Source organism: Symphalangus syndactylus, chromosome 20, assembly GCF_028878055.3.
Source record: "Symphalangus syndactylus isolate Jambi chromosome 20, NHGRI_mSymSyn1-v2.1_pri, whole genome shotgun sequence".
NCBI classification, from domain to species: Eukaryota; Metazoa; Chordata; class Mammalia; order Primates; family Hylobatidae; genus Symphalangus; species Symphalangus syndactylus.
The window spans coordinates 26,993,707-27,017,833 of record NC_072442.2 but is presented as its reverse complement, the minus strand read 5'-3'; the positions used below and the strand labels follow the sequence as shown (position 1 = coordinate 27,017,833).

Genomic DNA, 24,127 nt, shown 5'->3' with positions numbered 1-24,127 from the left:
CACTGAACTATTCTTGCAATTCTGAAAAGTTTAAAAAATTTCAAAGGTATATTATTTTTGAACTGTTCAGGAGGTTTAAATTTTTGAATTTTTAAAATAAGCAATCAATTGTGAGGAAGTCTGAGAAGCCACAGACTTAAGAGAAAAGATGAAAAATAAGGAAAGTAGAATCACAGTAATAAGATGAACAGAGTTTCCAAATGCTGTGGTCAGTCAGTAGCTTCAATGCAAAAGAAAGTTAAATTAAGGTCCAGCTCAGTAAAGACAACTGGATTCAGCAACTGGGAAGTCAGTGATGACCTAGGGTACAGGAGCTTCACTGAAATAGTAGAGTTGGGCCACGCGTGGCCCACACCTATAATCCAGCAGTTTGGGAGGCCGGGGTAGGTGGATCTCTTGAGGCCAGGAATTCAAGAGCAGCCTAGCCAACATGGTGAAACCCCATCTCCACTAAAAATACAAAAATTAACCGGATACAGTGGTGCACCCCTGTAATCCTGGCTGCTCAGGGGGCTGAGGCATGAGAACTGCTTGAACCTGGAAGGCAGAGGCTGCAGGGAGCCGAGATAGGGCCACTGCACTCCAGCCTGGGTGACGGTGGAAGACTCTGTCTAAAAAACAAAAAATAGGCCAGGCATGGTGGCTCATGCCTGTAATCCCAGCACTTTGGGAGGCTGAGGCAGGCGGATCACAAGGTCAGGAGATGGAGACCATCCTAGCTAACATGGTGAAACCCCGGCTCTACTAAAAATACAAAAAATTAGCTGGGCATGGAGGCAGGCGCCTGTGGTCCCAGCTCCTAGGGAGGCTGAGGCAGGAGAACGGCATGAACCCGGGAGGTGGAGGTTGCAGTGAGCTGAGATTACGCCACTGCACTCCAGCCTGGGCGACAAAGCCAGACTCCCTCTCAAAAAAAAAAACAAAAACAAAAAAAACGGAGAAGAAGTAGTAAACTGGGTATGTGCCTTTAGAGGTGGTGTACATTTTCAGCATTATAAATGAATATAAATGAGTGGCAATAGTTACATAGATTTTTGGTATCTTAACTAGTTTTTGATCTCTTCCACTAAAGGGATTGCCTGTTGAACGTTGTTAGGAATATAAGTACTGAAGGCAAACTGCCTGGGTTTGAATTTTGTTCTGTCCCTTGCACCCTGCCTGGCTTCAAATCCTAGCTCTGCTTATTAAGTTCTTTTAAGGGGATGAATTTTGAGCAAATGTCTTAGCTTCTGTTTTCCCAAGTAAATGGACACAATAGTTGCTACCTTGTGAAATATTCCTGTAATTGACCAGCATTTACCAAGTAGCGTCACTGTTTAGTTTCGGTCATTGGTGATTCTGCAGTTGGACTGTGAGGGGGTGTTGGGGTGGCGGGGGGGGGGGGGGGGGTGTGTGTGTGTAGCACTTAATTGCGTGGAGAAAGGAAAAGATACTTTTGATAACCGACAGGCAGCTTTTCTCTGCTTTTGTGTCAAATGGGAAGAAGGGAGTTTGGAGGGGGAAACGAATTCTCTGTAACACTAAGCTCTCTTCCACAAAAACAGAGGTACATAAAATGTGTAATAATTTACAGAATTTCTAGAATTTGACGATCTGATTTTTTTAAATTTACTTTTATTTTTTCAGGTTGAGACTGAGCTAAAGTTAATCTGTGGCGACGTTTTCTGGATGTACTGGATAAACACCTCACTCCAGCAGCTACCACTGGCAAGTCCAAGATTTTCTATTATGAAATGTAGGTTCTATACTAACAATTAACAAGTGTACTTTAATAAATTTAAACATTCTCAGGAATAATTGGCTTTGTTTCTTTTTTTCCTTAGAGATTTCGTATTATTTTCCTTGTTAAATATAACCAAAAATCCCACAGAAATTAACTGAAGAGCCTCTAAATATCAACAAAATTATCACTTGATAGACTAGAATTAAACAAGCAAATGATTCTAAGAAATGGCACAAGTGTATTAATCATAAAATAAAATTTCTACATGAAACATTCAGCCATTGTAGACCATTTCTGTCTGTGCAGACTCATCTTTTTTTTTTTTTTTTTTTTGAGATGGAGTCTCGCTCTGTCGCCCAGGCTGGAGTGCAGTGGGGCAATCTTGGCTCACTGCAAGCTCTGCCTCCCGCGGTCACGCCATTCTCCTGCCTCAGCTTCTCCGAGTAGCTGGGACTACAGGCGCCCGCCACCACACCCGGCTAATTTTTTGTATTTTTAGTAGAGACGGGGTTTCACCGTGGTCTCGATCTCCTGACCTCGTGATCCACCCACCTCAGCCTCCCAAAGTGCTGGGATTACAAGCGTGAGCCGCCGCGCCCGGCCTGTGCAGACTCATCTTTTCCTGTGTTTTGCAAAGCCCAGCTAGAGCAAGCAAGTTCTTCCCAATGGGTTTTTCCCAACTCTGGTTGCTTGGCTGGCTGGGCTTCCTCTATAAACCCCCCTTCCTTTCCCCTAGGCAGGGCCCGGTGTCCCCATCCTGCAGAGTTGAGCTCATGAGGGCATCTGACCAGGAGTAGCTATTCCTGGTGCTATTGTCATTGTCCTGTTTGATGTGTGAACACGGCTGCTGGCTCTACAGAGATTTGGCAGGTAGCAAGGAGGTTTCTTTTGAAAACTTCCTTTGGAAGTCAGACTTGGTGAGGATCTTACGCCAACTTTTTCCTAGCTCTGCGGTGTCAGGCAAAGTCTCAGTTTCTGCAAATTGGAGTTAAGAATTCATACCTCACAGCAGTCTTTTGATAAATAAATAAGATCTTAAGTGTCAATTATTCCACTAGAAATTGCACAATTACTTTGGTCTTCATCCTGGAGGTCCACTGACAAGCCTCATGCAAACCTGTGGCCCTGTTCATAAAGTGTTTTGATTCATACTTTCAAATGGCCTCAGGAAGACTTTTTATAAAGTAAAAATGTTAGGCAGCCACATGAGATCCATCGACCCAGTGAGGCTGTTTTACTGGATATAAGAGGTTTGACCCAGCACTTTGGGGGGCCGAGACAGGCAGATCACTTGAGGCCAGGAGCTGGAGACCTGCCTGGCCAACATGGAGAAACCCCATCTCTATTAAAAATACCAAAAATATTGCCTGGGCATGGTGGCACATGCCTTTAATCCCAGCTACTTGGGAGACTAAGGCACAAGAATCGCTTGAACCCAGGAGTCACAGGTTGCGGTGAGCCAAGTCGAGATGGGGCCACTACACTCCAGCCTGGGCAACAGAGTGAGACTGTCTCAGGGAAAAAAAAGAGTGAGGGGAGGGTTTGAAAAAATAGTAGCATGTAGTTATGTTTCTACAATATTTGATATATAAGGATTTACCAACCTCTTGCATTAGCTGCTATCCCCTACAGCAGTTGCTGTAGGAAAAAAACATCAAGTTCTGAGCTCCTACTGTTCGCCAGGCATATTCTGAGATGATCACACTTAAATCTTAGAGTTACCCTGCAGAGTAGTCAGGGTATCACTGCCTGACAGATGAAGAAGCTGAGGCTTACAGCAGTTAAATGACTTACCCTAGGCCACACAGATAATGAGTGGGAGAGCCCAGGTCTGTCTGTGAGGTATAATGAAATTAGCATAAACACTCCACATTGGCGCCACTTGCATAAATTAACATATATTCTCTCACAGAAAGTATTTTATTGAGCATAACGTTTTATATCTTTTACCATTTAACATTAGTTGTGGATCTTCCCATATCACATAAATATGCCTCACTCTTTTTGGATAATATGATTACTATTAAATGGATTTACTATCTATTCTGACAGTGAGGTTCCTCCTCTGTGCATTAACAGTGTGGCATTGATGCCACTTGCATAAATTAACATATATTCTCTCACACAAAGTATTTTATTGAGCATAACATTTTATATCTTTTACCATTTAACATTAGTTGTGGATCTTCCCACGTCACATAAATATGCCTCATTCTTTCTGAACAATATGATTACTATTAAATGGATTTACTATCTATTCTGTCTAACAGTCAGGTTCCTCCTCTGTGCATTAACAATGGCATTGATGCCTGCTTTGCAGGGCGCTGGGAGGACAGAGGGAAGTGTATGCTGGAGAGCTCCCCACGGGCAAGGCCTGGCTCTGCGTCACTCACTGTCAGATCCTCAGAGCCCGGGGCTGGCCCGGCACGTGGCCACCATTCCCTAAGAGTTGGATTTGATCCGTCAGTGCTGAAGGCAGGGGATAAAGCTTAGACAGACCCTCTGTGTCCTGTCTTCTTCATCTGCAGCTTACTCATCCTTGCCCCTTTCACATGCACCCGGCAGAGCAAGCGTTCACTGAGCTTGAACCAAATTCAAGCTACAGCAGCTGATGGATATCGAGGCCTAGATTCACTGTCAAAGTGTTTCTCAAAGAGTGTTCTCCGGAACACCATGGAAAACTCGTTTACTATATAAATTTGAAAATCCCTGCCCACAGGTCTATCCTTGTGTATGAGCCATCAGCTCATCAGGTGTGTGTTTGCTGGACCATGTGGAGGAAGCTGAAGAGACATGAGCTGAAGGCAGAGAGGGAGTCCCAGGTGGGATCTTAGGACAGGTATGAGAAGTTAGCCAAAAATGGGATAATTCTAACCTCCATAACCTTAGATAATAGTTCACATTATTATTTAGTTAATAGGATTTAGTCAATATGGTTGTACCCACTTCTTAATTTTTTTTTAAGAGATAAAGTCTCACGCTGTCACCCAAGCTGGAGTGTGGTGGTGCAATCATGGCTCACTGCTTCCTGGAACTCGTGGGCTCCAGCAATCCTCCTGCCTCAGCCTCCTGACTAGGTGGGACTATAGGCACACGCCACCGTGCCTGGCTAATTTCTTTGACTTTTCTCTAGAGACTGGGTCCACCCATGTTTCCCAGGCTGGTCTCAGACTTCTAGACTCAAGTGAACCTGAACCTCCCGCCTCGACCTCTCAAATTGCTGGGATTACAAGTGTGAGCCACCACACCCGGCCTGAATTTCTTATGTGCCATGCTACTACAAAACGTCATTATGAGGGGCAGCAGGATGGAAGGTGTAGGAGGACGCTGTAGTGCCTTTACAATATTTCTGTATATCTAAAATCATTTCAACAGGAAACATTTATTTCAAAATGTGAAGGTGGTTCTCGTTCCATGAGTTTAAAGTACAAAGGCAGGCTCATGGTGTCATCAAAACCTTCACGTTTTGAAATAAATGTTTCCTGTTGAAATGATTTTAGATATACAGAAATATTGTAAAGGCACTACAGTGTCCTCCCCTACACCTTCCATCCTGCTTCCCCTAATAATGACGTTTTGTAGTAGCATCGCACGTAAGAAATTCAGGCCGGGTGTGGTGGCTCACACCTGTAATCCCAGCAATTTGAGAGGTCGAGGCGGGAGGTTCAGGTTCACTTGAGTCTAGAAGTCTGAGACCAGCCTGGGAAACATGGGTGGACCCTGTCTCCAGAGAAAAGTCAAAGAAATTAGCCAGGCACGGTGGCGTGTGCCTATAGTCCCACCTAGTCAGGAGGCTGAGGCAGGAGGATTGCTGCAGCCCATGAGTTCCAGGAAGCAGTGAGCCATGATTGCACCACCGCACTCCAGCCTGGGTGACAGAGTGAGACTTTATCTCTTAAAAAAAATTGAGAAATGTAACATGAGCACAATCCTATTAACTAAATAATAAGGCCCTGAGGTGGGAGTGCACTGCTCCTCGTCCCTCGCTGGGAAGGAGGTGTCCTGGTCGGAATCAGTGCTGGGTGCACTGCAGGGCCCGGAAGTCCATGCCCACGTTGTTCAGTTCCGCGAAAGCCAATCTCACTCCCTCGGCAGTGTTCAGCTTGCCAGCAGGTGGCCAGCTGGTCCTCCTGGGACATGGCATGGACCCAGTAGCTCTGTTCGAAATCACAATGGACCCCTATATCCAGGTCCGTCGGGAGACAGGGCATGGAGTTCCACCGCAGGAGTCTCCAGGAACCCTGAGGTCCTCCCTGAGCCAGGGCCGGGCTGGGCACACCCTGAGTGCCCACAGGATAGGTGTCTTCCCGGACAGCCCCACCAGGACAGGGTGTGGAAGAACAAGGTGCCCCTGGCAGGGAAGCTGACCAAATGGGCCGCTGGAACCGGGCTGGTGGGCCTGGAGAGGCCTGCCTGTCCCCCTTGCAGAGGGTCTTCCCGCCACGTGAAGCCGGCACAGGCCTGGGTGCCGAGGACCCTTGCTCGGCTTTGGCTGAAAGGAAAACAGACGTGGTCAGCGTCTCCAGGGAGCCCATGCAGGCCTTTCTGGGCTGGGCCCCACCTGCCTGCGTCTCTGTAGTCCTCGGGGTCTCTGTGTGGCCCCCGTGGCCTGACACTGAGGACAAGCCTGTAGTCTGCTGGTCCCAGAGGGAGGGGTGTGTGCTGCCTGGCGTGGGGAAACTGTCGTGGCATGGCGGGTGGCTCCTGGGACTGCCCCCAGGGTTGGGACTGGCTGTGGGTTTCCTGCCACACACATTCGTCCCAGGGCTATTGGGCCTGGGATACGGCCCCTAGTCAGAACTCAGGTGGGAGGGTCCTTGGATGTCACCCAGCCCCTTGCCACCTCACATGGGGACCCGTCTCTGCAGTGGGTTTTTGGGCCCGGACGTGGGTCACCCTCTGCCCTCCTGGGCTGCCCAGTCCATGCCAGGACTGACTCTTCCCACATCGGGCTGAATTCTTGGCTCTGGCTCTGGGCCCGGGGTCCCGCCTGTGCCCTCTCCCTGAATGCTCTGGGGGTCAGGGACCCCCAATTCCCTTGTCTCCCTGGCTCAAGGCTTGTTGTCCTGGCAACCTTGGAGGAGCGTGCAGGAGTGAGGGGCCTCTGCTGCTCTCTGAGGCTGTGGGTGCTTGCAGGGAGAGGCGGGGTCTCCCACAAATGGGTCTGGCTCCTCTAGCAACTTTGAGGGCCCTGTGAGGGGGAGAGGGAGACACCGTGGAAAGTGGGGGGGCCTTGAGGGAGGGTCTTGCTCACATCCCCCTCCTGCGTGCACAACACGTCCAGTACACAGGCACTGAGCGCCTGCCCTGAGGACCGGTGGGCCTCCTGTACTTTCTTAGAGTCCAGGAGGAAGAGGAGGAAGAAAAGGTGAAGAGGAAGGCCCAGGTAGTAGGGTTGCAGGTCCCGGGCACTCCCCCACTGTTGACTGCCCCAGAGGGTGACATGGGAGGGGACACGGCACTGGAGCCCACCTGGGGGTGGCAGGTCCGCTTGCTTCCTCCGTCGTTCGTTCACAGAGGCCCTGAGGTGCTTGAGCACCCTGTCATCATCCCTGGCCCAGTGATGGCAGAACCGGCTCGCGATGCATGCGCACAGGCCGGAACTCGTCTTATTGAAGCGATCTAGGGACAGGGTGGACATCAGGCCAGAAGAGTTCCCTGGGAGGGGGCCAGCACGTACCCCATGGCCACTTCAGCCTCTCACTGGGTGGTGCTGGATCCTTTTGTGGCCACCCCAGGGGTCCAGATGTGCACAGGAGGCTGTGACTGGGGGGTGACCTGGACAGGGAAGTGCCCGCCACACTCCTGACTTTCATCTGGGTCATGTGGGGGATGGGCTCGCTGTCACAGTGCCCTTCCCGGCCCACCTGGCCAGACCTCCCTCTGAGCCAGAACAGGGGATCGTGAGGACAGTGTGAGGAAGCTGCCCTCAGGCCAGTCGGGGTCTGACCCCGGGGCTCCCCAGGCCCCATTAGGCACACGTAGACTTACTCTGCCGCACCTCCAACGCAATGCTGGTCATGTGCATCCGTGCTTGTTTTCCTTGTAGCAGGTAAACGTCCCACAGGCGCAGGGTCAGCCTGAGAGAGATCTGTGGAGACAGCAGGTGTGGGAGAACCTGGCCCTTCCAGGTTGGGGCTGGTGGCTCGAGCTGTGCCCATTGGGGTTTCAGTCCCCAGAGTCAGTGGCCTTCCCCATGAGCGTTGCCTGGGCCCTCCAGGACGCTGGGTCAGGCAAGGTCTTGCAGCTCCTCATGGGGGGCACTCATATGAGTGGAGATGTGGCTCCTGGAGAGAGGGGCTTGCCCAGCGCTTGAGGCTTCCCTGAGCCCTCTCAAGTCGGCTCCTGGCCCGGTCTGCGCATGAGGCTGTACGCCTGAGCCCCAGCCATTGCCCTGGGATGACCCCTCTTGGGCACAGGGTTTTGCTTGAGTGTCCTTCGGGGGCCCACCTGAGACTCCTGTGGGCTGGGGGTGAGCCAGACTGCCGGACTGAGGAAGCAGGGCACTGCAGGCAACGGGGGTCCCTGAGCCAGGGTCTCCCTATGCCACCTTACCTTCATTAATGTCCGGAGAAGCCAGCCTAACGAGAGATGCTTCCCGCATAGACCAGCGTCTATGTCCTGGTCCTGATGGGAGCAACAGAGGTGCTCAGGCCACTGGGCTGCCCTAAAAACCTCCCTCTTCCAGGGCCTCTGAAGAACCTATGCCTAGTGCAGAACACTGGGCACTGTCCGGGGCTCCCCGCGACACCGTCCCCTTCCCACACTCTCGGTGGACACACTGCCCTTTGCCCTGCTCTGCGGGAGCTGGGGCGCCATCCCTGTGCCTCTGTCTCCTCCAGGGCAGGAAAGGAAACCAACTCCCAGCCCATGGAGGACCCGGCATCCCAGGTCAGGCCCTGGCTGGGACTCAGCCAGTCACCAGCCCCACGAGGGGCTCCAGCCGCCCTGCTCCTCCAGCCCCACGGGATGCAGGGCCTCTGGGGAAGAGCCGAAGGGACCATAAACTCACCAGATGCCACATGGTCTTGGGTTGTGACGTGGGTACCACATGCTCCTGATGGTCTTGGAGCTCCTGGACTGTCCCGCCATTTGGGCTGTGGAATCCTGAGAAGCCCCCAGCCCATCATGAAATCAGAGCCTTCCCCCAAGATGTAGAGCCATCAGCTGCAAGAGCTGGGCAGCTTGAGAGGCCCCCAAACCCGAAGGCTTCCCACCCTCCCATCTGGTGACCCCACCTTGCGGCCTTTAACCTGGGGAGGTGGGGCGGGAACATCCCCTGGAGCCTGGCTGGAGGTTCCCCTGGAGGCCTCCTGGGCCAGGGTGCAGAAGGGGCAAGCCTGACTTTGAGGCCACAACAGGGCAGCCAGAACAGTGTGGGTACTGGGCTTCCTGGTCATCTCCTGGAAGTGGGGTCGGGCCAGGGGACACGGGATGGGAAGATGCTGCCACCTGGGCCTGGTCGGCCCATTATTGCGCACCAAGGGCAGCCGGAGCCCCGGCAGCTGGAGGGCAGGAGGACTCTCAGGGAGGGGAGAGTCGGCTGCACAGAATCAGAGCCGGAGGCCGTGGCTCCGGGACACAGAGGGTGGCCACGGGGAGGATGAGATGCCCTCTGCTGATGGGGTTGAAAGGTGTCTGACTTGGGCTGTGGGGGGCCAGCTGCAGACTCCTGTGGGACCCTCAGCAGAGACGTCCTAAAGGCTCCCAACGAGCTGGCGACACAAGGAGGGTGCCTTGGCTGAAAGCCGAGATCACCTGGCCACGGTGGCCGTCCCCGGGTCTGGCTGCGTGAGGCCCCAGGGGCGGCTGTTCACCTACCCTGCAGGGAGTGCCTCTCACTGGCCAGCAGCTGCACCAGTGCCCAGAATGCGTCCTCCTCAGGCAGATACAGGAGGAACAAGGCGGCGGCGTGGCTCAGGTTCCCGCGGTAGCCCACATTCTGCAAGAGCCAGAGTCACCATGGAAGGACATCAGCTGGGAGGGCTGAGGTCACCTGGGAGGACTCATGTCATTGGAGAGGGCAGAGGTGACTGGACAGGCTTCCTCTGAAGAAGAGGCTTCCTCAGGATGCAAATTCATTTCATGACAAGAGCCAAGTCCATCAGGCACTTCAGCACCTTGTCCAAAATGTCTCCTGAGACCACCATCCTGCGTGTGACGCTGCCAAGCTCCCAGGCTTTGGGGCAGCCCCAGGAGGAGGGCGTCATTTCTTGTTCTCAGAAGTGGTGGTCAGGCCCAGGTGACACCAGGAGTCCAGGCCCCAACTCCTTTGTGTCTCAGCTTGACCCCTTGAGACCACCCCCTTGCTTGGAGGTTTATGCCAGCGGGGAGCTGGAATCCTACCTCCTATAACATGGTGGGTCACAAATACCAACTTTAAAAGAAGCAACGACACCCCCACCAGACACCCACTCCTGTGAATATGGAAATATGGCCCAGGAACCTCACTGCTGGGAATACTCACCGGGTTATACTCCGCATATGCCAGGAGTATGTACAAGAGTTCCCGCTGCCTAGGAAACAGAGAAAGGGGGCTATGGTTTGGTTTGTGCAGATGCTGTTAGTTTCACTTTGTATACAAATCCTAACAACAAATCCCATTTCACATTCAGATGATTCACCAGAAAAGCAGTGAGCTCTTCAGGGCCTGAGACTGTTGAAGAAATGTTTCAGTAAAAGCCACCTCTGTGACATGCAAATAGCCCAGTTGTACAGTGAGTTGACCGATCCTTTTCACTCTGAATGATTTTTTTTTTTCAGTTTGCACACATGCCAGTTCAGTCTCTGGGTGTACATTTCCTCCACAGTTCCAAACCAATGTGCGGAGTCTCCCGGCCACCGCTCCAGCCCCTCCTGGAGTGAATCCTTCATCCTCCAAGTCTCCAGAGTGGCCCCTACGCACCCAGCCTCTCCCCGATTCGTCAGCCCCTGGCCACCCAGACTGCTTCTCAGTCCCTGTGGCTTGGCCTTTTCCAGAATGGCCTAGGAATGGGAATGCTACTGTGGTAGCTTATTGGGTCTGGCTTCTTTCCCTTAGCAAAATGCATCTAGGATCCACCCACGTCCTTGCGGGCATCACTGGCTCGTTCCCTTTTCTCACTGGGTCTTCCGTTTGAAGGGAGGACCAGCCTTGCTCTCCCCATGCCCGTGTTGAAGGCCGTCCCCGAAGGCTCGGTGTGTGAGTGACGGTGAATCAAGCAGTGAACCTGGCATGCAGGTTTCATGTGGATGTCAGTTTCCAAATCAGTGGGTTCAATATCTGTGACACCTTGGGGACACTTGGTTCAAGTCCATTGAGCTTTGTGAGCCACTGCCCAACTGGCTGCCAACGTGGCTGTGCCATGTCATGTTCCCGGCAGACCTGGATGAGAGTTTCCAGGACCCATAATTCTCCCAGCGTTTGGTGCTGTCAGTGTTGTCTGGGTAGGCTCATGGGCCCTCCATCCTGCCACCCTCCCGTAGGTCCTACCACGGGTCCCCGTGGGTCAGGGAGAGCACCTTTCACCATTGTGCATGATTTTCTTTGCTGTCTTCTGTCTCCTCAGGATCCTCCTGGGTTCCGGCCCCACATGTTCCAGTCTGGCCCAGGGCTTGGAACCAGGGAGGTGCTCGGTTCATGGTGCCTGCTGCTCCCTGGGCCAGGAGAGCTCTTGGTGGCTCTGTCATCCCTCCTGGGTGACCCTGGCTTCTGCTCCGGGGAAGTGCCCGTCCCTCTCATTCACCCCATCTCCGCTGGGACCCTGTGGCTCCCGTAGGCTTACTTGGCTCCATATCGACGCCTGAAGAAGACATGGTCCTGGAGAGTCCTGCTAACATCCTGGTCGATCTGATGGGTGTGTTCAGATGACCTCTTGCCCTTCTCCTTCATGAGCTGTAGGGCAGGGCCAAGAGGAGGAAGCAGCCTCAGAACACATGGAAGAATCCCTGCCCCAAATGGCAGTCAGCCCACAGTCAGCACTTCAGGAAGGAAGGAAAGAAGGAAGGTTTCCTTCTGCAGAAAGCTGCTTTTTGGCTTGTTATTGAAGCCAGGGAGGGTCACCAGAGCCGAGTCTGTCTGTGGTGACTATGCCACCGTCCATGCCCAGGATGTGCATCTGACCATCCTCCCCCATGCCCCCCAGGGTGGGTTTGATGTTCCCTCCAGCTGGAGACCTGGGCCCCTGACACGGCCTGTCCCGTTTGTTGTGCTCTGGCTGAGTGTACCTTGTATTTGCCGGGGTTTTTTGATTTGATTTCCTGAATGTTCAGGAGGACTGACCATGCCCGGCCCCGGATGTTCCTGGGAATCCCCTTGTATGTGCGATCTACGAGCTGTGGGCAGAAAACAGTCTGGTGTTACAGGCCACGGGGTGACCCCAGTGAGGACCAGAGCCTGGGGATTCTGGGAATTGTCGGTTTTGGCCCCATGATTCCTCAGTAGAGGTGAGATCGAGCTGGGACAGGGTCACCCTTCCCAGGACTGAAAGAGTGGATGGACACTCAGAGTCAAAACTCTGATCTGAACCTTTTTCTTCCTTCGGGTCACCAGGGCATCCGTAGCCTTCAGCTCCAGGTGGTCCCAGCCCTAGATTCAGATTCCCTCCCAGCAAGGTGACGCTTGCACGAATAGGCAGGCAACCTGGTGACCAGGCCTGCAGTCCTCTGGGTGAGGACAGTGTGCCACGCGCCCTCTGAGAGGCTGACGGTGTCAGGCCACAGCCATGGGTGCCTGTCCCCTGTCTCTGCAGAGAGTGCTTCTGGGGGCCTCTCCCTCCACACATTACCTTTTCGCTGTTCTTGTATGTCTCCCATTTGCCCAGCATCTCCAGCCACTTGCTGTTTCTCCTTGTCTCCCGCTGAATTCGCTGTCAAATGAGGAATGTTGGAGTTAGTGGAGCTGCCAGGCTTCCCAGAGCTGCCCGTGGATGCTGGGTCTTGGGCTCTGGAGCCCTGGTGGGACCCAGCTGGAAGGAGCCAGGGAAGGGCAGACCCTAAGGGCTGACAGCCTTTGAGCAAATGAGCACCAGTGGGCTGGCTTTGGGACCCCGGGATGTGCCATCCTCAGGCCACAGACACACCAGTCTTAGGTCCCAGCCTCTAGGTGGGGTCCCGACACAAGTGGGAAGCCACTCCCAAGCCAGGACTGTGGTTCTCACTTTGGAATTTTATCAAACTGCCAAAGTTAAATCAACCTGGGGTCAGGTCTCTGCTCCCTCTCCCAGTGACAGAGTGTTGTCCTCACCCGCCACCGCCCAGGCCAGCTGCCTCCTCTGCCTCACTGCCCACCCGCCCAGTCCCTACGTCCCTGGACTAACCCCTCCATGCATCAGGCTCTTACCTTTGCCTCCCGCGCAGTCAGAGGAGGCAGCTCCATCTCACTGTAAGGCAACCCAGGCAGCGCTGAGGACCTGCACAGGGCCTGGAGCCACCCCAGCCCGGGAGCCAGCCCCCAGAAAGGACTGGCTCTGTCCCTACCCAGCTCAGGGCTCAGCCCGGGAGAAAGCACAGGGAAGGGAGGACAAGGGCCTTCCTGTGGGGCTGACTCCCAGGAGGAGCAGGACCTGGGAGAAGAAGGAGTGCAAGGACAGCCTGGCCGGGGTTACCGGGGCCCCTGGCATGGGGGGTGGTCAGGCTGCACAATGGGGCTGCCCATCCTGGACTCGAGGTGGTGCTTTCTGCTGGAGCTGAGAAAGGTCAGCCCTGAGATGGGATGGGGGCCACCCAGGGTGGGCGACCGGGCCCTGACAGGAATCCCTCAGGGATCGACCACATCACCCCGCCAGGGTCAAGGGAGCCTGCCCTGAGACCTGCCCGGTGTACTCTGGGTGCACCAGGGGCCCATCCCACTTGACAGCCCCAAGGCTCTTGCAGGCTCTGACCTCCCAGCATCCACCTGCCTCTCCCTGCATCTGAGCCACACACCCTGCGTTTCAGAAGTGGCACGGCTCATCAGCTCCCTCCCACCCTACGTCCCCCGGGATCCGCTGTCTCTCCATCCTCTGATCCCTGAAGGATGGGCTCCAGGCTGGGCTCCTCTTACCTGGCCCCAGATCCCTTCCCAGCACCAGACCCAGGGTCTTCAGTCACAAGCCCTGCTGCCTCCCCGGCCTCACCCTGAGATGCCCAGAGCAGGGCCCTGCCCATCTTCTCCCCCATTCTCTTAGGTCCAAAGCCCCCACTGTCCCTACACCTTTCCCCCTTCCCCATGGGGACAGTGAGGGCTGTAACTCTAGGGAAATGGGGGAGGACAGGGGCAGGTGGGCCCTGAGAGACCTGCTGGACAACAGCCCCAAGGCTGGGCCAGGTGTCTCCTCACCCTGTGGCCACAACCCTTGGATCTCACTGGGGTTGTCCCCTGGTAGACAGGGCCAGACCCTCGGGCTGCCCCGCTCCTCTTGTGCTGACTTGCCGACAGAACTGCTGAGAGCCCAGGGGCCTGACCTAGCCCAGTCTCCATTCCCACCGGCTGCCTAGATGGGTCTTGCACCTCTGGCCTAACAACAACCTCGGGTTGGACCTGCAGGGGAGCCAGGGAGGAGTTCTGACCCTGGAAAGGAGGTTGACCCGAGCTGGCGAGACATGTCCTGTGTCAGAATGGCCTTTCTAAAAGCAAACCCATCCCTGAGCTGAGACAGATGCTTTAGGGGTGAGGGGAGCACAGAGGACTCACTGCACAATCATCCCAAACGGATCCACACGTTCGAACATTCCGATAAGCACAGGCTCCTTGTCCTCTGGCAGCCCGGCTCGGTGCCCCTGTAACCCAGAGGGAGCCTTGGTGAGGGGTCCAAGGTAAAGGGTGCAAGGGCCTGGGGGTATTGGCCACCCGTCCCTGCCCTGTGCTCCTAGGGAACCCAGGACCCTTTGACCAGGGCGCACTGGAAGAGGCCTTCCTCCAAGAAGCAGACCGAACTGTACCTTTTCATATTTCCTGATGATGTCCTCTCGCTCCCGTGCCCGCCAACTCTCCACGTCCTCCACCACGTTCATCCTGTGAGACAAAATTGGATAAAGGTTACACTGTACCCGACAGCTTCGGAGAACACCTGAACCGCTCCCACCGGGCTCCCAGATGCTGGTTGGTGGTGTAACCTTCATTCAACCACTGCACTCTGGTAAAAAGGGGCCAAACCCCGTGGCCCACACCTCCATGGGTCTCTGCAGTCTGAAGCCGCAAGCAGGGGTGAGCATCTCCCCAAGGACTCGAGAAGAGTGGGACCTGGACAGAGAATCCCATTTTCCCCTTATGCCATGAAATGGGCACATGCCTGCCCCGTCAGGTTGAATGGTGTCCACCAGCCAAGGGTGAAGGGCCTGTGATGGGCTATTCCGGGGTTGTGGATGCGAACTGGGGTCAGGCACCAGAGGTCTCTGTACGATCGGCCTCCTGGGATACTCAGGGCCACAGAGATGCCTAGTTTCCTATGGGGAACAAGATATCTCCTGACTGCTCCGTTCTACCTCGCTCATCACTTGGGCTACCGTGGCCCTTCGGTCTAACCAGTGAAGCTGCATTAGGAATAACGCCATTTGAGCGGGAGTGTGTTTGGTTTTGGGGATGAGGGATGAAAATGATCTACTGTCTCCAAAGCAGCCACTGTGCTCATGGAAACCACATCTCTCGGGGAGGGACTGCGGACTCCACCATTCTGAGCTGTCCCTATAGGAGGGGGCTTCATTTTCCTGGGTCACTGATGAAGAACAGTGGGTCCTTGCTCCTGGAGAACATCTAGATGGACCGTCCCTCCTGAGAATACTCAGGGCAAAAGGAAAGCGAGGCCAGACAGAATAAGAAATACTTGGGGAGAAGCCCAGTGCCTGGACCCCTTCGAACACAAGGAAAGATAGTCTCCCCTCAGCCAGCCCTCCAGGGCTCCTTCACTTTCCACAACTGCCCAAGGGCAGAAGGCTCCCCATGCCACTCCCAGACAAGGGACCGTGTGTGTCCAGTGGTCCCACAGTGACCATCAGGACCCAGCTTAGGCCCCAGGTGTGTTCTGAGGACCCTTCCCTCCTCCCCACCCACAGTGGATCCATCCCAGTGTCTCTACCAGGGCCAGGCTCTGCCCCATCGGGATTGGAAATCTGGGCAGATTTGGGATCTCGAGCAGGGAGGTCACAGGGTTGAGGCCTGAAGTCTAGCATGGCACACAGCAGGGCTGAGAGCAAAACCCAGGGTCATGTCTGGATTTTCGGGCTGGTTACCGCCTCTCTGACCCGAGACGTCTCACCTGTCGAATGGGTACATTCGGGAACAGCACCCACTCTACGAAGCCACCGTGAGGACGAAAGAGAAAATCATCTATACAGGCAGTGTAGAAGGGGCTCCCTGTGAGTGCTCAGGGATGACCCTCCTCCTCAGTAGCTGCCCAGAGGCCAACACCGCCCGTACCATAGCCACTGTCCCCAAGTCAGCCTGGAGGGAAGAGAACAGGTCACACTCACCTGATTCTGATCAATCAGCTGGCCTGGGTTATGTATGCCTCTCAGGGAGAAAACCTTCTCAGGGAGAAAACACAGCTGCTCACAAACACCACTGCCTGTGTGTAACTGCCGTAGAACACAGAGGCAGGCCAGAGAGCGGATAGGTGCTCTGCATCAGTGGCATTCTGAGGTCACGGCACGCATCACAAGGGGGCCTTGCCCGGGTCAGCAGGGCCCAGAGTCAGGGTCCTCCGCTGCCTGAGGCGTCAACATGCCTGCCTGCAATGTGTTTGTGCACGTGCGTGCACACGCGTACGTGGGTAAACACGTCTGTGCACGTGTGTGTTGCTTCTCTGGCCAGGCCCGGTTGCCCCACTCATGTGCGCACCCAGTTCCTCATCACTGTCACCCCCGAGGCCCAGGGCGGGCATCAGAGCATCCATGGGTGCTCCCTAAGCTCAGCCCTCCCCGCCCAGGGTGGTCCTGGGATACACATAGGGGTGGAGGGAAGTGACTGCTGCTGTTGGATCTCAGAATACAAATGCTCACACTATTACCTAATGGTCTTTTGAGCGTCTCTGATGGTATCGCTTTTTCATTTCTGACATTTTAACTGGGTATTTCTCTCCATGACCCTTGGCTATTCTAGCTAGAGGATCCTGTGGGGAAAGTGCCGGGCACACAGTAGGGGCTCACTCTTCTAGACATGTTATCTAAAACCTGGCTCATCTGTCCTTCCACCCAGGGCCTAGGGCATGCCAAATTCCAGGGGCCAGAAAGAGCTCGAGATAAAATGAACCTGCAAGGGGAGGGCTTTGACCTGGGCTGAGTCTGCCTGTGCCATCCAACTGGAGTCTCAAGTCCTGAGGCAGGACGTCCAGATGCCCCAGTGCAGGGCCCTTCTGATCAACACCTGCTCCCCTGTACTCATTAGCAACCTCACCCACCCGACTCTCAAAGCACGCTTGGCTCTCGTATCCAGGAGCTCTGCATCTGTAGATTCAGCAACAGCAGATGGAAAATATTCAGAAAATAAATTGGATGGTTATGTTTCTATTGAACATGTGCAGACTTTGTTCTTGTCATCATTCTCTAAAGAATACAGTATCACAACCATTTATGTAGCATCTGCATCGTATTACATGTCATAAATAATCTAGTAATGGTCTAATGTATACGGGAGGATGTGCATAGCTTATACGTAAGTACTACGCCATGTTATATCAGAGACTTAAGCATCCGTGGATTTTGGCATTCCCGCAGACCCTAGAACTAATCCGCCATGGATACCAAGGGATGACTGTACATACTCACTCAGGAAGGCTTCTCATTGGAGGAAGGGCCCGGTTCAGGACAGACAGGGACATCATGCCTGGACTACTGTCCATCCATCCATTCATCCATTGGCACCACCCTCCAGGACTGTCCCAATGACAGCCCTAGCAGGTGGAGACAAGAAAAAAGACTGGCTCAAATGGTACAGCTTTTTGAGGTCTTGGAAGATGTTGCACCATTATGAGAATAGAGGTCACTTTTCTCCAGGATCCAGAAAGCGTTATCAGGCAGGCTGGGGGAGAGGAAAGGAGCATGGCCTCTCCAGCAGCCACACAGGCCTGCGGTAGGATGGGGCTGGGGCTGGGGCTGGGGCTGGCCCTGTTTATCACTTGGGCCTCATGAGGGGAAAAGAAAGAACAGGGGGCAGAGGAGGAGCATGGGGGCAGCTGGTTGCCTAAGGAGAAGGGTCTCAGGGAAGGGGTATTCGTTCGTTTTCACACTGCTATAAAGAAATACTCGAGACTACGTAATCGATAAAGGAAAGAGGTTTAATTGACTCCCAGTTCAGGGAACTTACAGTCATGGCAGAAGGTGAAGGGGAAGCAGGCACCTTCTCCACAAGGCGGCAGGAGGGAGTGAGTGGAGAACCAGGAAGTGCCACACTTTCAAACCATCAGCTCTCCTGAGAACTCCCTCACTATCGGGGAGCAGCAGGGGGGAACCTGTCCCCAGGTCCCATCCCCTCCCACCAGGTTCCTCCCTTGACACAGGAGGATTACAATTCCAGATGAGATTTGGGTGGGGACACAGAGCCCAACCTGAGGGTCTCAGTCTGTCTTGCAGCTCCCCCGGGGCTGAGGCTGACTGCAGATCTGCTGGCCCTGCTCTACAGCACGCGGGGACTCTGCCTGTGTGCCCCTACCTGCTCTTCCTGGGGGCGGTGGCTGCTTCCTCGAGAGGAGGGTGGATCTGCTCTCCTGCCCACCCCTCTCCAGGGCCTTTTGAAGCCCTGGCCACGACCTCCCAGGGTAAGGCCAGGACACCGGGCTCCTTGCCCTTCTTGCTGCTTGGGTGACAATCCTGGGGTCATCCATAGGCCCCATCACTGTTCCTGCTTCTAAATGGAGAGTACTTTGGCACATCTTCCTGGTGGAGCCCGGGGCCTCATCCCTGTTATTTATTCTATCTCGGTAAAGCCAGGTGAAGACATCTGGGCAAGGAGATAGTAGAGTGGCCCCCAGGAAGGGTGGGTGGAGGGCGCTGGCCTTTGGGCTTGCCTGGATCAGGGTGGGAGGGGCAAGGTTACCAGGAAGCAGGGCTGTCAGGGCTAAAATCAGGAGGCAGTAATAATGCTGGTGGGGGGACAGGGCTGTCTGGTTGGCTTGGGGTGGGGCATGAGAGCCAAGGTTTGTCAGCACGCAGAGGGGTGGCTGACTCATGGACTAGGGGCTGTAGAACCCAGTGGTTGCCCTCAGCTCCTGGATCCTGGGAGACTTCTGGAGCCTGGGTGTGGGGCAGCCTAGGGGTGGAGGTGGGGCAGACAGGGGTAGGGGTGGGAGAGGAGGCCTTGCATGGCAGGGTGCAGGGTAGGAAACCAGCCAGGGGCCAGTTTGCATTGGCGGCTCCCATCCCCATCCCCACCCCCAAGCCCACCCCTACCCCCACCCTGCTGCAGAGACGGGCCTGGGCTGCTGTCCTCTGCTTTGGCCTCAGCAGATCACAGGATGGAAGCTGGCAGCCCACTTCCTGTGGGCGCACCACTCAAGCCAGCTGTGACCTGCAGTTTCTGCTTCCTGGAGGGTGGGGCGCCCACTCAGGAAAGCACAGCACACCCCACACCCCTCATTTCGAGGATGCTGGGAGGTGGGGACCAAGGTCCTGCAGCCCTGTGCTTGCGCTATGAAAGGTAGCCTGGGAGTCCTGTGTCCGCCCAACCACGTGGGGCCCCAGGAGCCTGAACAGTGGCAGGCAGAGAGACGAGGAGGGAGAGAGAAGAGGAAAAGAAGGAGAAAGAGAGATGGGGAGAAGGGAGACAGACAGAGAGGGGAAGAGAGATTAAAGAGACACAGGAGGCTGAGAGGAAAAGGAGCGGGAGAGAGGGGGAGAGACACAAAAGGCAGAGAGACAGGGAGAGACGAGCATGAGTAGGAGGTCGGGTCACTCTCGATCCCAGTTCCCAGTGAAAACCGTAGGTCGCCATCACCTAACTACGCTTGCAATAAAGTCTTCTGCCTCCTGCTTACAGCCTTAGAACCCCTTCTCCGAGAGAATAAAATCTTTGACCGTTGCCCTCTCTCACCGGAGTTTGCTTGTGTCTTCTGATGAACTGTGATGTCTCACCTATCGAGTTCCTCGGCTCAAGGATCCATGAAAAGCCGACGCCTCTTTTGGGGAAGAAGCTCTGCAGTGCCTCATCTTACTAGGCTCCCCAGGAAGCTTGTGAACTTGGCTTGTGCCCTAAGCAGCCGAGTATGTGCCGGGCCTCTGCTTCTCTCTTTCAGTAAGAGGGAGAAACAAGAGACTGAAGCATGGTCTGTAGAGAAGGCACTTGTGCAAACACCAGGAGAATGAGGGGCCTGAGTTGTCTTCATTTCTCCTAAAAACACACATTTCCTCCCAGACCACCCTAGTGAGGGCATGAAGCACAGCATGTGTGTGTGTCTGTGTGTATGTGTGTGCAGGTATATGCCTGTGTATGTATGTGCGTGTGTGTGTGTGCAGGTATATACACGTGAATGTATTTATGTGCATGTGTGCAAGTGTATGCATGTGTATGTATGTGCATGTGTGTGTGAGTGTGTTGCAGGGCTTTACAGTGGACAGGATGTGGGAGGGCAGCTGCAGCTCCAAGCTGCAAGTCTTTCTGATAGAATGGTTAAGATTCCCTGGACCACAGAAAGAGTGTTTTCATTTGCACCTATTTTTATTAGCATTTAAACCTGTATTCTTTGTAGCATGTAAAGCTTAAGTTGCTTAACTATTCTTAGAAACATTTACACCAGCTGTCCCCAAACTTTTTGGCACCAGAGAGCAGTTTTCTTGAAGACAACTCTTCCATGGACCTGGGAGAAGGGGAAGGGATGATGCAGAGATGGTTCAAGCCCATTACATTTGTTGTGTGCTTTATTTCTATTATTATTTCACTGTAATATATAATGAAATAATTACACAACTCACCATAATATAGACTCAGTGGGAGCCCTAAGCTTGTTTTCCTGCAACTACATGGTCCCATCAGGAGGTGATGGGAGACAGTCACAGATCATCAGGCATTAGGTTCTCATAAGGAGCACGCAATCTAGATCCCTGGCATGCGCAGTTCACAGTTGGGTTCTATGAGAATGTAACGGCACCACTCCTCTGACAGGTGGCAGAGCTCATGCGGTAATGCGAGGGATGGGGAGCAGCTGTTTTTACAGATGAAGCTTTGCTCACTGGCTGGCTGCTCACCTCCTGCTGTGGAGCCTGGTTCCTAACAGGTGGGGACCCCTGATTTACCCAGTAAGATAAACACATTATTATGTCAATTGAAATTATTCACCCTGCACCACCCAAAATTATTGTGCATACCTACACCCATCCAAGGGTCCAGTAGCACACTTTGGGAGCTGTAGACAGTAAGCCTGGAGCTCCACTGAGCACTCCATCTCTCCACCATCTGTGGGCTAACAGGCTGTGTTAGTTTCCTAGGGCTGTTTTACAGTACCACAGACTGGGCACCTTCAAAAACAGAATGTTACCATCTCGCAGCACTGGAGGCCATGGGTCCGAGATCCAGGTGTCAGCAGGGTGGGTCCTTTCTGAGGCTGTGCAGGAAGGCTCTGTTCCAGGCCTGTCTCCTCATGCGTGTATGGACGTCTTCCCCCTGTGACTCTTCATTAAGGGTGATTCTGGTGAGGGCTCCGCAGATCTTCTTTTGAAGATCTCACTGTAGATTGCTTGGGACATGCTGGTCTTGTGTCTGAGTATACATTCGTGAGTATTTCTGTGAATAGTGGTTATAAAGTGAATACTAAGCTCCTTTTTTTAAAGAAAAATACTACTTGACCTTTTATTTCATGTTTTGTGTTTTGAGATCTAATTCACGGAACAGATTTTACAGTTTATTTACCTAAATGTTTGTTAAGAGTTCAGATATAACAACTCCTTTTAAACATATCTTTAGTTATGCTTGATAAGAAAAATTCAAATGAAGATTGTATTCTAGTATAAATTGTTGATTTTATAATGACATTAAATATTAAAGTTATTTATTTTTGTGCCACCCTTAAGAGTGAAGAAAAGTTCACTTTTATTATCGAGGAGTGTGTTAACCCTCGCTCTGTTACCTTGTTGGTTAAAGGACCAAATATGCATACTCTCACACAAGTCAAGGATGCCATAAGAGACGGACTTCGTGCTATCCAAAATGCCATTGAAGATGGTAAGCTCTTGTGATTGATATGAACCTCACATATATGTGTGTGTATGTGTATATATACACATACACACACACCTATGTATGCATATATATATATGTGTGTGTGTGTGTGTGTGTGTGTGTTTAGACAGAGTCTTGCTCTGTTGCCCAGGCTTTAGTGCAGTGGTGTGATCTCAGCCCACTGCAACCTCCACCTCCCAGGTTCAAGCGATTCTTCTGCCTCAGCCTCCCAATTAGCGGGGATTACAGGCATGCACCACCACACCCGGCTAATTTTTTATATTTTTAGTAGAGATGAGATTTCGCCATGTTGGCCAGGCTGGTCTCGAATTCTTGGGCTCAAGTGATCTGCCCTCCTTGGCTTCCCAAAGTGCTGAAATTACAGGTGTGAGCCACCACGCCTGGCCTTTAAATTTTTTTTAATTTTATTTTTAAATTTTAATCTATTTAATCTATTTATTTATTTTCAGACCAGGTTTTGAAACTGGCTAATTTTTGTACTTTTGGGAGAGATGAGGTTTCTCTGTGTTGCCAAGGTTGGTCCTGAACTCCTGGGCTCAAGGGATCCACTTGCCTTGGCCTCCCAAAGTGCTGGGATTACTGGCATGAGCCACTGAGCCTAGCTGCAAACCTCACATATATATCTTTTTCTCGAGACAGGGTCTTGCTCTGTCACCCAGGCTAGAGTGCAGTGGCGCAGTCATGGCTCACTGCAGCCTCAAACTCCTGTGCTCAAGTGATCCTCCCACCTCAGCTGGACGATAGGTGCATGCCACCACACCTGGCTAATTAAAAATTTTTTTTTTTGTAGAGATGAGGTCTCTCTGTGTTGCCCAGGCTGGTCTTGAACTCCTGGCCTCAAGCAGTTTTCCCCCCTCAGCCTCTCAGAGTGCTGGGATTTATAGGCATGAGCCACCACATTCAGCCCATGTTGAGCATCTTTTAATGTGCTTATTTGCCCTCCATGTATCTTTGGTGAATTTTCTGTTTAAATCTTTTGCCCTTTTAAAAAATTGGATTGTTGGCCATGCACAGTGGCTCTCACCTGTAATTCCAGCACTTTGGGAGGCCAAGGTGAGAGGATTGCTTGAGCCCAGGAGTTGGAAACCAGCCTGGGCAACATAGCAAGACCATGACTCTATACACACACACAAATAGCCAGGCATGGCGGTCTGTACCTGTAGTTCCAGCTGCTTAGGAGGCTGAGGCAGGAATATCACTTGAGCCCCAAGAGTTTGAGGTTACAGTGAGCTATGATCACACCACTGCACTCCGGCCTGGGTGACAGAGCGAGACCCTGTTTCCAGAAAGACAAAAAGAAAAGAAAAGAAAAAATTGTGTTAAGTTTTCTATTGTTGAGTTTGAGAGTTCTTTGTATGTATGTTGGGTACAAGTGCTTTTTCAGATAATGATTGGCAATTTTTTTCTCCTCGATGGCTTATTTTATTATTAACAGTGCTTTTCAAAGAGAAGTTCTTAATTTTGATGAAGTCTAATTTATTATTTTTATTCTCTCATGGATTATGCTTTTGGTGTGGTAGCTAAAAAATCTTTACCTAACCTAGGGTCACAAAGATTTTCCTCTAAAAGTGTTACAGTCTTGTGTTTTACATTTAGGTCTGTGATTCATTTTAACTTTTGTATATGGTGCAAGTATGGATACAAGTTCATTTTTTTCATATAAAGGTATCAGATTGTTTTAGTCTTATTTGCCGAAAAGACTTTACTTTCACCACCGAATTGCCTTTTCTCATGTATAAAAAATCTGTTTTTCATATTTGTGTGGTTCTATTTCTGTGCTCTTTTTTCTGTTCTACTGATGCATTTGTCTATTTTAATGTTAATATCATACTGTCCTGATGACTGTAGCTTTATAATAAATCTTGAAATCAGTATTGTTAACTCTCACTTTTTTTTTTTTTTTTTTTTTTAAGTTATTTTGGTCATTCTAAGTCTTTGGCGTTTCCATATGACTTCCATATGAATTTTAGAATCAGCTTGTCAATTTCTACCAAAAAGACTGCTGTTGGGATTTTGATCAGAACTTTTTTTTTTAGAAAGGATCTTACTCTGTCACTCAGGCTGGAGTGCAGTGGCATGATCATGGCTCACTGCAGACTCGACCTGCTGAGCTCAAGTGACTCTCCCAACTTAGCTTCCCAAGTAGCTGGAACCACAAGCATCCACTACCATGCCTGGTTAATTTTTTTTATTTTCTGTAGAGACTGCGTCTCATTATGTTGTTCCCAGGCTGGTCTCAAATTCCTGGGCTCAAGCGATCCTCCCACCTTGGCCTCCCAAAG

General features: G+C 52.4%; 1 protein-coding gene and 1 pseudogene across 1 annotated transcript in view; both read right to left on the bottom strand.

Moving 5' to 3' along the window:
• Nucleotides 1-5,086: 5,086 nt before the first annotated feature.
• On the bottom strand, nucleotides 5,087-21,063 carry LOC129469401 (TBC1 domain family member 3G-like; annotated as a pseudogene).
• Nucleotides 20,510-24,127, bottom strand: part of LOC129469400 (kinesin-like protein KIF1C) — a 22,936-nt gene continuing 19,318 nt past the window's right edge. The window contains 1 exon segment of the mRNA XM_063628682.1: nucleotides 20,510-21,389. Within this exon segment, the coding sequence (XP_063484752.1) occupies nucleotides 21,283-21,389 (107 nt within the window). The 3' untranslated portion in view covers nucleotides 20,510-21,282.